An 11,835-nucleotide genomic window follows, 5' to 3' on the forward strand; every position below is an offset into this window, starting at 1 on the left:
GTAAGATTTTGTGTTGTTTCTGAATTAAGTCTCTTTATGCTCACCAAGGTGTATTTATATTTGATAAAAATACAGTAACCAAGTAATAGTGTGAAATATTACAATTAAAATAGCTGTTTCCTATTTTAATACATTTTAAAATGTAATTTAAGTTGTGCTGCTTAATATTTGTGTGGAAACACGATAGACAAGAACATTGTTTACTGGAAATATTTTCCCCAATTTTTACCATTAGAACGAATAGAAACATTTTTCTTTCACACAGAAAAAATATTTAATCAATAGATTTCTTACCAGCATAGTATCAGTCCTTCTATTTGCAGATGGCGAACTAGGAAACTTGCGTATCTGTTTGTTTCCTTCTCTTCTGAACAGAATGATCCTCCTCCTCAGGATGTAAAGAAACTGAGGCAATGCAGGCTTTGAAGTGCAAATAAGACAATCACCTCTCATAGTGCTTCATGTTCCCTTAAAAGGGAAAGTCACATTCTTCACCTGTAACACTTGCATTCTAGAATTTTTTTTTTTTTTAAAAAGATCTGTTGATGACAGCATACACCTTTTACCTTGCAGAATCCATTCACCTTTAAATTGTAAAAAAATAACATCTTCTGCATTCCCAGCAATTTTCACAAACACAAGCATTAAATCACACAAGGAAGAATAAAAGTGCAAATCATTTTATTCTTTGTGGATTTTCCAGCTGGTTTAGCAAATATATACAGTGAAATACATCTTACTATCATCAGTTCATCTAAGATAATTCCCACCCACATCTTTCTAATCACCATTCAGCAGATGAGAGTTCAACATCTCTGCATTAAAAATACATAGAGTAAAAACAACATTGACAGAGTAAAAGAAGGAGTGAACTGACAGATCTTAACAGCAGCTGAAATCAAGTGACTAGATATGGCACTACGACTGGTCGCCCATTTATTGTCCACTGAGCCAGAAAAATATGAAATCTAAACTTTTAATTTTGAAAGACATATTCAAGTTATTGTGATATGGTGATGTCATTCAGGTTGGTGGTGCATATGGAGGTGCAAGTGAAACCTCCAAGAAGGATTGTCTCCACTGAGTGGCTTACCACTTTCAGCTAGTTCACTCTCTCTCGTACACACACGCACACAATCACTCACTCACAACACACAAGTCTGTATTATTAAGTTATTGCCACAGTTGCCATGCACTACCATATACATAGCGAGGGTGAGTTCTACATCTATATGTAAACTTTTGTGCAAGTGTGTTTGGCCCTACGTGCAAGCACATACGCAGTCACATACTGTCTAGTGATGTACAGGAAGCTCAATCAAAGGCACTTCTGAGGAACACACAATAAAATGTGGCCTGTAGCATTATGAGGTAAACTCACATGTATGTACATCACACAACCATGTCTGCAGATAAAAAAAAAAAAAGCAATTCTATCTAAAATCAATCTTTTTTTAACCAACATTGCGGCAAAGGATCACACAGAGGAACGTTTTGTAAGCCAGCTGGGGGAGATTCTTTGTGCAAATACTCTTCTATCATACTCAACAATTTAGATAAGTGCACAACCGACACACATCTGTACACACGCAGTCGCTTGTCAAATATTTTTGACACACATCAATTCAATACTTTTTCTTTTAAGTCTGGAAAACAGATGCTCTAGTACAAGTTAAGGCACCAAGCCAGCACAAGAAGCAAACATGGTGACGCTCACGTGCTGAAAAGAGGAAGGCAGGGAGAGCGAGAACATGGTGAACAGAGAGAGAGAGAACAGGAAGAGAAAAGAAAGAATGAGTCGCTCATGTCAGCATGGGCACATCATCTTCAGAGGTTGTGTCATCAGAGAGAGGGATCAGCAGCACTTCATCCTCTGAGGAAGAAGAGGAAAAAGAGGGGGATGCGGAAAGAGGAAGAGACGTGGGGGACGGGGAGGGTCTGAAACGGGAAATGCTCCGCCCCAGCGAGTGGAAGAGAGATGCTAGGGAAGGGCTGCTCGGGGGGGCAGTAATGATGGGTGGGGTGTGTTGTATTTCAGGGTCTTCTATTGGATGGACAGAAAATGGAGGTGGGGGAGAAGGAGAAGGAGCATCTGTTTGCTGCTGTGTTTCTGTCTGTTGGGATAGACACAGTTTTTGAGGCAAGGAATGATTGGCAGCCTCTGTAGCCACTGAGGAGACTCCAGGACTTGACTGACTGGGCTCAGTGCTAGTATTAGCGGCTTCTGTCTGTTGGGAGGAAGAGGCTGTGGTCTGTGTTGACCTGGGTGCAGGCCGGGGAAGTAAGCCCCATCTTCGTAGACGTCGCACAGCTCTGCGGACGAACCGGGGCCTGCGTCTTCGCCGTAGAGAGGAAGCATTGTCTTGCCTGAGGAGCTGTAGTATTCCTCTCAGAGAGAGTGAAACCGTCTGAAAAAAAGATAAACAGAGAATTGTGGAAACAAAAACATGCAAAAGTGAAAAACCGAACACAAAAATCAAATAAATATTGTACAGCCAGTTAGGGACGGAAGATGCAGTGATAATTAAAAAAAAAAAAGATTTGTTTCTACAATAGACTATTTACACTACCATTCAAAAGTAAGATTTTATGCTCTTTGTGCTTATGTCTCTTATGCTCCCCCAGGCTGCATTTATTTGATCAAAAATACAGTTAAACAGTCATATTCTGAAATATTATTACAATTTAAAATAACTGTTTTCTATTTTAATGTAGGCCTATTTTAAAATATAATTTATTCCTGTGATGGCAAAGCTGTATTTTAGCAGTCATTACTCTCATGATCCTTTAGAAATCATTAATATGCTGATTTGGTGCTCAAGTAACACTTTTATTTTTCACTTTTAACACTTTTTGCGCCGCTTAATATTTTTGTGGAAACCATGATGCACTTTGTTCAGGACTAATGAATACAAAGTTCAAAATAACAGAATGTAATTGACATCTTTTGTTACATTTTAAATATCTTTATTTTGATTATTACGTATTATAAATATTAAAATAATAAATGTGATGCGCTGCGTATTTCTCATGAACTTTATGTATTAAAACAGTAACGAGAGCGCTTACCTCGTTGGGGTTCTCCGTAGGGAAGTCTTCCACTGGTGGAATGATTCCCTGAGCAATCAGCTGACCATAAGAGGGCGGGGCCTGCTGCTGGATCAGTTCAGCCTCCTGCCGACTGATTGGAGCGAACATGCTGAGAAGGCAAGAGAAGAAATATTGTCACTAAAAGTCACTATTATAACATAATATATTACATAATGATCTTTCTCAGAAAAAAAACGCTGAAAATTTTGTATATTTGGAAAAAGATTTTAGTAATTATCTGGTTTAGATGGTTTTACCTGTACTCTCGAGTGCGTAGTGAGTACAGCTTGCAGGTGCAGCCCATTGCAATGACTAGCAGAAGTCCGCAAACTAGGCTTCCAACGGTAGCTGCGGTTATGACCTTTCGGGGCAGGGTCACAGTGCAGTTAAGCTCATCTGTGCCATCCTTGCAGTCCACCTGTCCATCACAACGCCAGCTCTCGAACACACACCTGCTCAAAGAATTAAACATCGGCAGATTTTAAACATCAGCAGATTTTAAACATAGAAGCCAATCATATGGTGGGCAAAGTATATACACTAACATTAAAACGTTTGGGCTCGGTAAGAAAATAGAACTTCCATTCAGAAGGGACGAATTCAATTAACTGTTCAAAGGTGCGAGTAAAGAGTTCTACTTTGTTACAAAAAACTATTTCAAGTTGTTTTTTTCAAATGATAATAATGAGAAACATTTATCATCAAATCAACATATTAGAATGATTTCTGAAGGGTCATATGATGGCTGCATAAAATTCAGCTTTTACATCACAGGAATAAATTATATATTCAAATATATTCAAACAGATAAGGCTTTTTTATGTTATTGTAATGACATTTCAAAATACTACTGTTTTTTTTACTGTATTTTTGATCAAATAAATGCAGCCTTGATCGTAAGAGTTTTCACTAAACTTTTTTTTTTTTATCTTACCGACTTCAAACATTTGAACAGTGGTGTATACTGGTTTATGAACACAGACAAACCTGTCACTGTCGCAGTGAAAGGTTCCAGGTTGGCAGATAGTACATTCTCTTTCATCAGTTCCATCGGCACAGTTGAGCTGGTAGTTGCAGCGCTCATGAATCGAGAAACAGACTGGTCTATCCTGCATGTGTCCTGTTTTCTTAATTCCTCCCATCCCACAGAGGAAGTGCCCAGCTTGGCAACCCCAGCATCCTTCCTCATCCAGGCCCGTTTCAGGACAGTCCCAGTGCCCATCACATTGCTGCTTCGGGGTGTAACAGCCTCCAAGTGATCCCCCACAAAGCTCCTCCCACGGAAGGCAGTAATCCGAGATGCGATAGGTCGCATTAAAGCCCCGCCCTTCAGGTGAAGGCTCCATATGGTAGATCAGGGAAAGCAAGCCAGTGTGGGATTCGACCTCTACTGCTTTGTTATTGGACACAGAGTTGATCTGTAATAGTCAATGAGAGGGGATGGAAGACTTATTATCCATATTATCAAAGTTTGAAGTGGTATGACAAGAAACAACAAGATTGAAATCGATTAATCTGCATTGATCAAGCACAAGGTACAACATCGCAGAGTAAAACTCACTGTTTTAATGACGTTGCCGGTGCCATGGGGCTGGTCTGTGATTGTGATCATGTCTTGGGGACCCAGTTGCAGTTGTTGAAGCTCTAATTTGAGTGGTCGTGAATCCTGGGGGTCAACTGTCCACACACACACCACCGGTTGTCCAGTTTGTAAAGGGGGAGTAAACGACCCATAAAATGCACCCAAATATCCCCCACATGGCCCTCCTTGGGGCAACAGGGGAAAATCAGGGATTTTAGGTGGTGGTACATCTGTGCTGGATAATGGGATCGCCAAGGTGGTGGTTTCAGCTGGAGGGAGTTGATTTACATCGTCTATGGGTGGTTCAGGGCTAACATCGTCGCATCTGTCCTCATCAGAGCCAAGTTCATCACCCACACCAAGGCATTCAACTCGTCCATTACAGCGCCACGATGCCGGGAGACAACGTTCACTGTAACATTCAAACTCGCCTGGAAAACAGGGACCTGAGTCTGGAGAGGTGGAAGAAAGACAAATGAACCTTGTTAAACACATACTCAAGAAAAGAGTTTTTACAGTCTTCTGGATAAAGTCAGCACGAGGGTAGGAACTGTGAAAATTTCCCTTCAATGAGTTCTACCTTTAATATAAGAAAGATGGAACCCTGTTACTGGGTAGAAATGACTGAAGAAGTGGTGCGTCACTGTAATATTTCCCCCCATCATCTCAAATGGTGCTGGAAGCTGGTAACCGCAGAGTTTGACAGGGCTGCCAGTGAGAGGAACCACGGACACCCATTCCCGTCCACATCTAATATTAAACTGGGAAAAACTTCAAAAGATATGGACACAAATTAAGACAGGTAATTAAAAAATGGACCATCTTCTACTGTGTAAGGATCAAAGCAATCAAAAGCCATTGGTTAACCTATTTATAAACTCAGATATGCTCATCACTGAGCTGACTTTCACTTTTAACATTCATATTCTTCATATATGCATAAAAGCTTTCATTTATATATTTTCTATGATCCCAAAAAAAAGGTTAAATAAAATATTATTAGTACCTGATGATGACACGCTCCCCAACTTTTGAGGTTATCAGCCAACTGCAGTTGAGTGGACGGGTAGACCAGGAATGGTGGGCAGAGTTATGAATCTCTCCTTGTCTTTGTTGTAGTATTTTAGGTGAATGATCACAATGAGCTGAAACAGACAGTTGAAGCAAAAATATCTTTCAATTTTATTGTACTCTGGCCCTAAACTTCTATGTGAAATTATCACAATAAAGTTATTCGAGAACATCATTTTAGGCATGAAAGCAGGTGGAAAAAAATACATTAGTAATAATGAGCATTTAATTATATAAAAAATTTTCAAAAGACATTACTAAAGAGAAAACCTAAGCAGTCAAGCAGGAAGTAAAGGTGCAGTGACATTGGAAAAAAGGTCCATTGTGCTCTGTCAATAGTGTAGTAATGTGCAAAGCACCACTCACATAAAAGTCCCTCTCAAACCAAACAGCATTTTGTTGGTCAACACGACGAATTGAATCCGATGCAAAATCTGCATGTGAAAATGTTTTGCTCTCATGCAGAAATTACTATTTTACCTACGAGATTTAGATGAGCAACAGTAATTGTGGCCACACCTATAGACCTTATGTAGCAACGCCCCTTTTCAGCACTGCGCTCATAATGTTCTGTCTTCTTGGCCCGTATTTATCAAGCCTTAGAGAATTACTCACAAGAACACTGCTAAGAATTGACTTAAGAGTAAAAAAATTACTGGCTCAAAGCTGCGCTTAAAAGTTAGTTATCAAGGCCCGGTTTCACAAACAGGGTTTAGGGTAAACTAGGATTAGGCTTTAGTTCAATTATGACTTTTAAGGAACTTTTATAAACGTGCGCTAGAAAAAAACATTACTGGTGTGCATCTTGAGAAAAAACAATAGCACTGACATATTTTAAGATATATTAGTGCAAGTTTCTTTCAGGTAAAACAACTCAAACATGCATTTTAGTCTAGGACCAGCTTAAACCTTGTCTGTGAAACCGGGGGTAAGTATTTCAGTCGTAATTTAAGTGAAGTGTAGGACTAAATCTTAAGTGTCAGTCTTAGAGATGATTCACAACACTTTGTTGTGCCACGAACGGGATTTTGGATGATGATATAGGCATGTACCAATCACTGAATAGATTTCGTTATTTAAGAATATTCTCGGGTTAAATTCACATTAAATGGTGAAGTTCCTAAGTGGAGTTTACATTCAACACACATTTGACAATAAAGAATTTTCAAGAGAATACATTATGATATACACATTGGAAATGAAAGACAAACATGTTTTCCACCACGTCTTAATTACAAATTTTAAACCTGTGTGCTGTTAACTGACCTGCCTATATATAGACTAGATTTAATAATATAAACAGCCACCATGGATTCCAAACCGAACTGGTGGGAGGAACAAGCGCTGACAAAGATGATGCCTGCTTTGTCAAAACAATACCGTTTTATTAACTGCTCGTCGCCAAACATTTTAAAAAACGTTCTCCCTCTCCTGAAAGATTTGCACACATCTCTGTCTCCTTGGTGCCATCACAAGCCCCTACTGGCAACTCCTAACCACTTCAGTGACCTCTCGAGCTGTCTTAAATAACTGAGAGAGTAAGAGTGATTCTTAGCTTTAAGAAATTTGATAACTTGCTTTTATACTTAGGTTTGGAAGGAGTAAATTTCACTAATTCTCAGCACTTAAGACTAAAATGGCACTTTGAGAAGCTTGATAAATACGGGCCCAGGTTTGTATTTCCACAGCATGAAGGTAAGATCTTACGGATTTATGAATGAACCGCTCGTTTTGAAATTTCCTGGTATACTGACATTTGTTATGACATCCGTTATGACATTACAATGCTCATGATAACTTTTCTTTACAATTATTTACAATAAGTAAATTCACTTCACCAGCTAATTACTCTTCAACAACAATGCTAAACACAAAATATCTTGTTTTGAGTTTGATTTCCCATATTCTTCAAAATATCTTCTTTTGTGTTCAGCAGAAGAAATAAATCCATACAGGTTTGGAACAACTTGAGGGTGAGTAAATGATGAGAGGATTTACATTTTTTGTGAACTATCCCTTTAATGTCTAATGCTTTAGTTTTGGCTTCACCCTTCTTAGTGAATAGTCAGGAATGTTGCATTTTCAACTAGGGCATTTGGTGTGAATTAAAACAACTTCAGACTGAGAAACAAACAAAGAGAAGTCAAGCTCTTCCTTACCAGCACTGAAGACCAGCTCCAGTGTGCAAGGAACTGTGGAAGAAAAAAAAAATACAAAAGCTGATCACATATAAGACAAGGAATGCTAAATGTGGTTTATTGTTATTTATCATGATGTAAATACAATCAATATTATGTTTATGTTTCCTTGCTTGACCCTAAAGTTACCATAGGTAACCTTTGGTTACATCAAGGTCAGTATTTCAATCTACATGAAAAGTCTGCTTCCGACTTATATAACAAGAAAGTTTGTACCATATCTATGTGATACACAATCAAGGACAAAATCATGATATCTTACCTGATAAAAACAAAAGACCTAAGACCCCAAGGCTGTGGGAAATAGACATTCTAACAAGCCAATGACGGTCGTTGTTTCACAAAACACTAATTAAAATACAATTTATAAAAAAAATATGGTCGGTAGATCCATCAGCTCGACACAACTCGAGGCGTCACCATCACCAAAGCGTCTTGTTGGAAGTGTTTAGCTGTAAAGACAAAAAAATATTCACCATAAACTACTACTTTCAGAGAAAGACAACACTAACAACTGAAGCTCAGTGCCTGACCAACATTTGCTTTCGAAAACAACTGCTTCAATCAGAAACTCGATGGCATAACCTCGACAAAAGTCACCAAATTAATTCGAAACAAATAAAGAAAACCGCATAGAATATCTTTCGCACGGATGACTTCCTGTCTCGCTCTCTTCCCAGCAGTGACGCAACTCGGTGTTAGGCAGAGTAGCAGTGCAATGTTTAAATACTAAACATTCAAACTATTCAGTGACACTTCATACATATAGTCAGAACATATATTTTGGGGCATTTCCTTACGTTTCGACCGAAAGAAAGTAAGACGAGCAGCGTCTAAACTGGCTGATTGTTCCGAAAGTTTCGTTTCCGACTTCTTTCTCACTCGCCTGATTTTTGCTAACGCTAGCTGGCTTCCTGCTACTTACTTTACTTTATATTAGGACACAGTTAAGACCTGATACCACACTATAAACTGTTCGAAATGAGATTATATGCGTTTTTTCGTATAGTATTGTTTTGTGACTATCTTTACTATACCTTTTCTCTTCCTCTCTTGTTGACATTCGTTCCCCAGTCACTTCCGTAAGCTCTGTTTCGTAGGAGGGCGACAATGCACCACCCAATTACGTTTCAGTGACGCTATGCACGCTGCTTTCTGCTTGTAATGTTCGCCTCTCAACACTAGATGCCATCCTTTAGCGCTTTATTTTCAGCATTGCAACGGGTTGTTGTAAATACACTAGTAGGCCTATTCTCCACATTGGTACTATATTATTAGGGGCCAAGCACCGAAGGTGCGGAGCCCCTCTTGAAACCGTTAGATTTCTTATTATTATTCCGCCATGGAAGTCTATGGCAGCCGTAGAACCGTTTGCTTTGCGGGAAAATGATGAAATTTGGTACACTGATAGAGGTCATTACCAACAGTAACCACACCCATTTTGGAGTCTCTAAATCAATCCCTATAGCGCCACCACCAGTCCAAAGTTTGACTCATATTTTTGCTAATAACTTTTGAACCCTAAGAGCTAGAAACAAAATCTTTTTTTCTTTCTATTCCTTGGCTCAAGCCGATTCGATTGCACCATACGACGTTATTTCCGTCATACAAATGTTCCCACCATTTTTAATTAACCGAAACCCAACTTTTTCAAACTCCTCCTAGGCCGTTGGTCCGATTTACAGAGAGTCGTCTGATATCCAATTTTACCATATCGGCCATTTTGACTGTCGGCCATTTTGAATTATGTACTAAAACGCTGTATTTTTATGAACGCATGAACGGATTGTTACGAAACTCGGTATGGGTCATCAGCATGAGAACCTGAAGTAGCCTGAGAAGTTTCGAAACAGCGCCACCTAGTGGATCATTTTTTTTCCAAACGCTTATAACTTTGGGTGGGGTTGACTTATTTTCATGGGACTAACTTTTTTTGTCTCCTGAATCCTTGCCGAGTCCAACGATACCAGACTTGCCAGGTTTTGGCTAATGGTTTGTGCAGCGCGGTAATTTAGCGCTTAAAAAACGTTAGCTGATATCTTCGAAACCGCTAGTCCGATCGAGACGAAACCAGCGTCAGAAAATCGGAAACATAGGTCGATATATTCATGACGTAGCCCAAATGTCAAAAATATTGATAGTAAGGGCTAGTAAAATCCAATCAAAGTCAGGTCTCAGTAATTTTTTACATGTTTTTTCATATAAATGTCTATAACTCCAAAACGAAATGAGATATTTTCACCAAAATTGACACACACATGTATGGGCTCACTCCGATGACAAATAAAAAAATTGTAGGATTGTGCCTCTTGGTGGCGCTATAATAGAACAAAACATGACATTGGCACTATACAACTCAATGTTTTAATGTGGTGTTTCAACGTTTTTGCTTCAAATGACTTCACTCATTTTTTCAGTTGGTCTGCTGCTATCTTCCTTGTTTGCGCTTGGCCCCGTTAATGGCTGCTTGCAGCTTGTTGTGGAAATAATTCTATTCGAAAAATGAGGAGGAAGGAATACAAATCCAAACCTTTGAAAAGTCAAAGTATCTAACATGATTTTATTTCTTGCAAGAAATAGGCAGTTCACATACAGAGAACGTCTGTCATGAGAAGGGCAAAGTTAGCTCTCCTCCCCATCACTATATACCTCTCACGCATCCTGGGTCGGTTACACCCAACCTCTGTTTGCCTTAAAAGGAAAACGTCTTTGTTCAAGACCCCTTGTCTGCTGTAAATTCTAGCTAGACAGCTCAATACACATGTCTGCAGAAGTTCCTGTTTCCAGCTGCATCATTTTCACACATTCTGCTTATCGCTAATTTTATCGACCCTACGCACATACTTTCACACCTAAAGTACAATAGGTTACTTTGACCTGCTGCACTACACAGTTTCCCTGCTACTGAGTTTTTATCACTCAGAACATTTTGTTCCTGCACTTAACGTATGCATCTCTAAAAGCTTGGTTACATTTCTTCAATAATGATTAGTACAAATACATGTTCAATGTTAATAGTTCAATGTTAACAAGTGATACACATCTAGGAATAAAAGGTTAAGGTTCACATCTAATAGTAGAACTCCTCTAAGTAAAATGAACACTTCTAAGAGTTAAAACCATATCTAGATGAAATAAAAACACATCTAATAGTAGAACACATCTAAATGTAAAATTTCCTTCACAAGCTATATTTATTATTATTAATTATATTTTATTAGTAGTATTATTCATTTTATTGATTACATTTACAATTAAATGTTATTGTTTTGTTTAAAAAACTGTCTCAGTTTGCCAGTACCTAACGTTTGGAAGATCTTGAATTGTCATTTGTGAGTAAAAAAATAAATAAAAATTATCTGTAGCCTATAGTTTTCTTGTTGTCATCTTTTTAAAATATTAAAGAAATGTACAAATATCACTTTAATTTAATTTAAAGTGTTAGTTCACCTCAAAATGAAAAGTCTTTCATTTATTACTCACCCTCATGGTGTTCCAAACCAAATCTGAAGACCTTCGGTCATCAAGCTGGCGTAGAACTGACACAGAACATGGCAGCGCTGTAGCCTACTGTGTTTACAATGTAAACAGCATAAGAGTCTGACACAGAGAAGAAATTGTTGAATAAATTCGTTATTTTTGTTTGTTTGTTTTTGCGCACAAAAAGTATTCTCATTAACATTAAGGTTGAACCACTGGAGTCACATGGACTATTTTAACGATGTCTTTACTACCTTTCTGTGCCTTGAAAGTGCTAATTAAATAGCTGTCAGACAGGGGTCAGAGAGCTCTTGGATTTCATAAAGAAATGTCTTAATTTGTGTTCAGAAGATGAAGGAAGGTCTTATGGGTTTGGAACAACATGCGGTTCATGCCAGAATCTTGATTTCTGGG

General features: G+C 38.5%; 1 protein-coding gene across 1 annotated transcript; it reads right to left on the reverse strand.

Annotated features, from left to right (window-relative positions):
• Positions 1–664: 664 nt before the first annotated feature.
• On the reverse strand, positions 665–9,061 carry lrp10 (low density lipoprotein receptor-related protein 10). Its single transcript, XM_079842488.1, has 10 exons — positions 8,979–9,061; positions 8,204–8,393; positions 7,903–7,935; positions 5,679–5,817; positions 5,253–5,443; positions 4,652–5,124; positions 4,078–4,508; positions 3,348–3,542; positions 3,070–3,199; positions 665–2,408 (listed from the first exon to the last, which is right to left on the reverse strand). Exons 2-10 carry the CDS (start codon positions 8,250–8,252, stop codon positions 1,803–1,805), a joined length of 2,247 nt encoding a protein of 748 aa, XP_079698614.1. The 5' UTR covers positions 8,253–8,393; positions 8,979–9,061; the 3' UTR covers positions 665–1,802.
• Between the last annotated feature and the right edge of the window lie 2,774 nt (positions 9,062–11,835).

This window comes from Gobio gobio (genome assembly GCF_949357685.1).
Source record: "Gobio gobio genome assembly, chromosome: 2".
Lineage (NCBI taxonomy): Eukaryota > Metazoa > Chordata > Actinopteri > Cypriniformes > Gobionidae > Gobio > Gobio gobio.

What these genes read in the sequence shown, in the direction of transcription:
- lrp10 (XM_079842488.1), bottom strand. Translation starts at nt 8,252, where the DNA reads ATGTCTATTTCCCACAGCCTTGGGGTCTTAGGTCTTTTGTTTTTATCA. An exon ending in GGGGAGCGTGTCATCATCAG is followed by an intron (nt 5,444 to 5,678) that starts GTACTAATAATA and finishes TATCTTTTGAAG; the next exon opens with TTTTTCCCAGTTTAATATTA. An exon ending in CCGGCAACGTCATTAAAACA is followed by an intron (nt 4,509 to 4,651) that starts GTGAGTTTTACT and finishes TGACTATTACAG; the next exon opens with ATCAACTCTGTGTCCAATAA.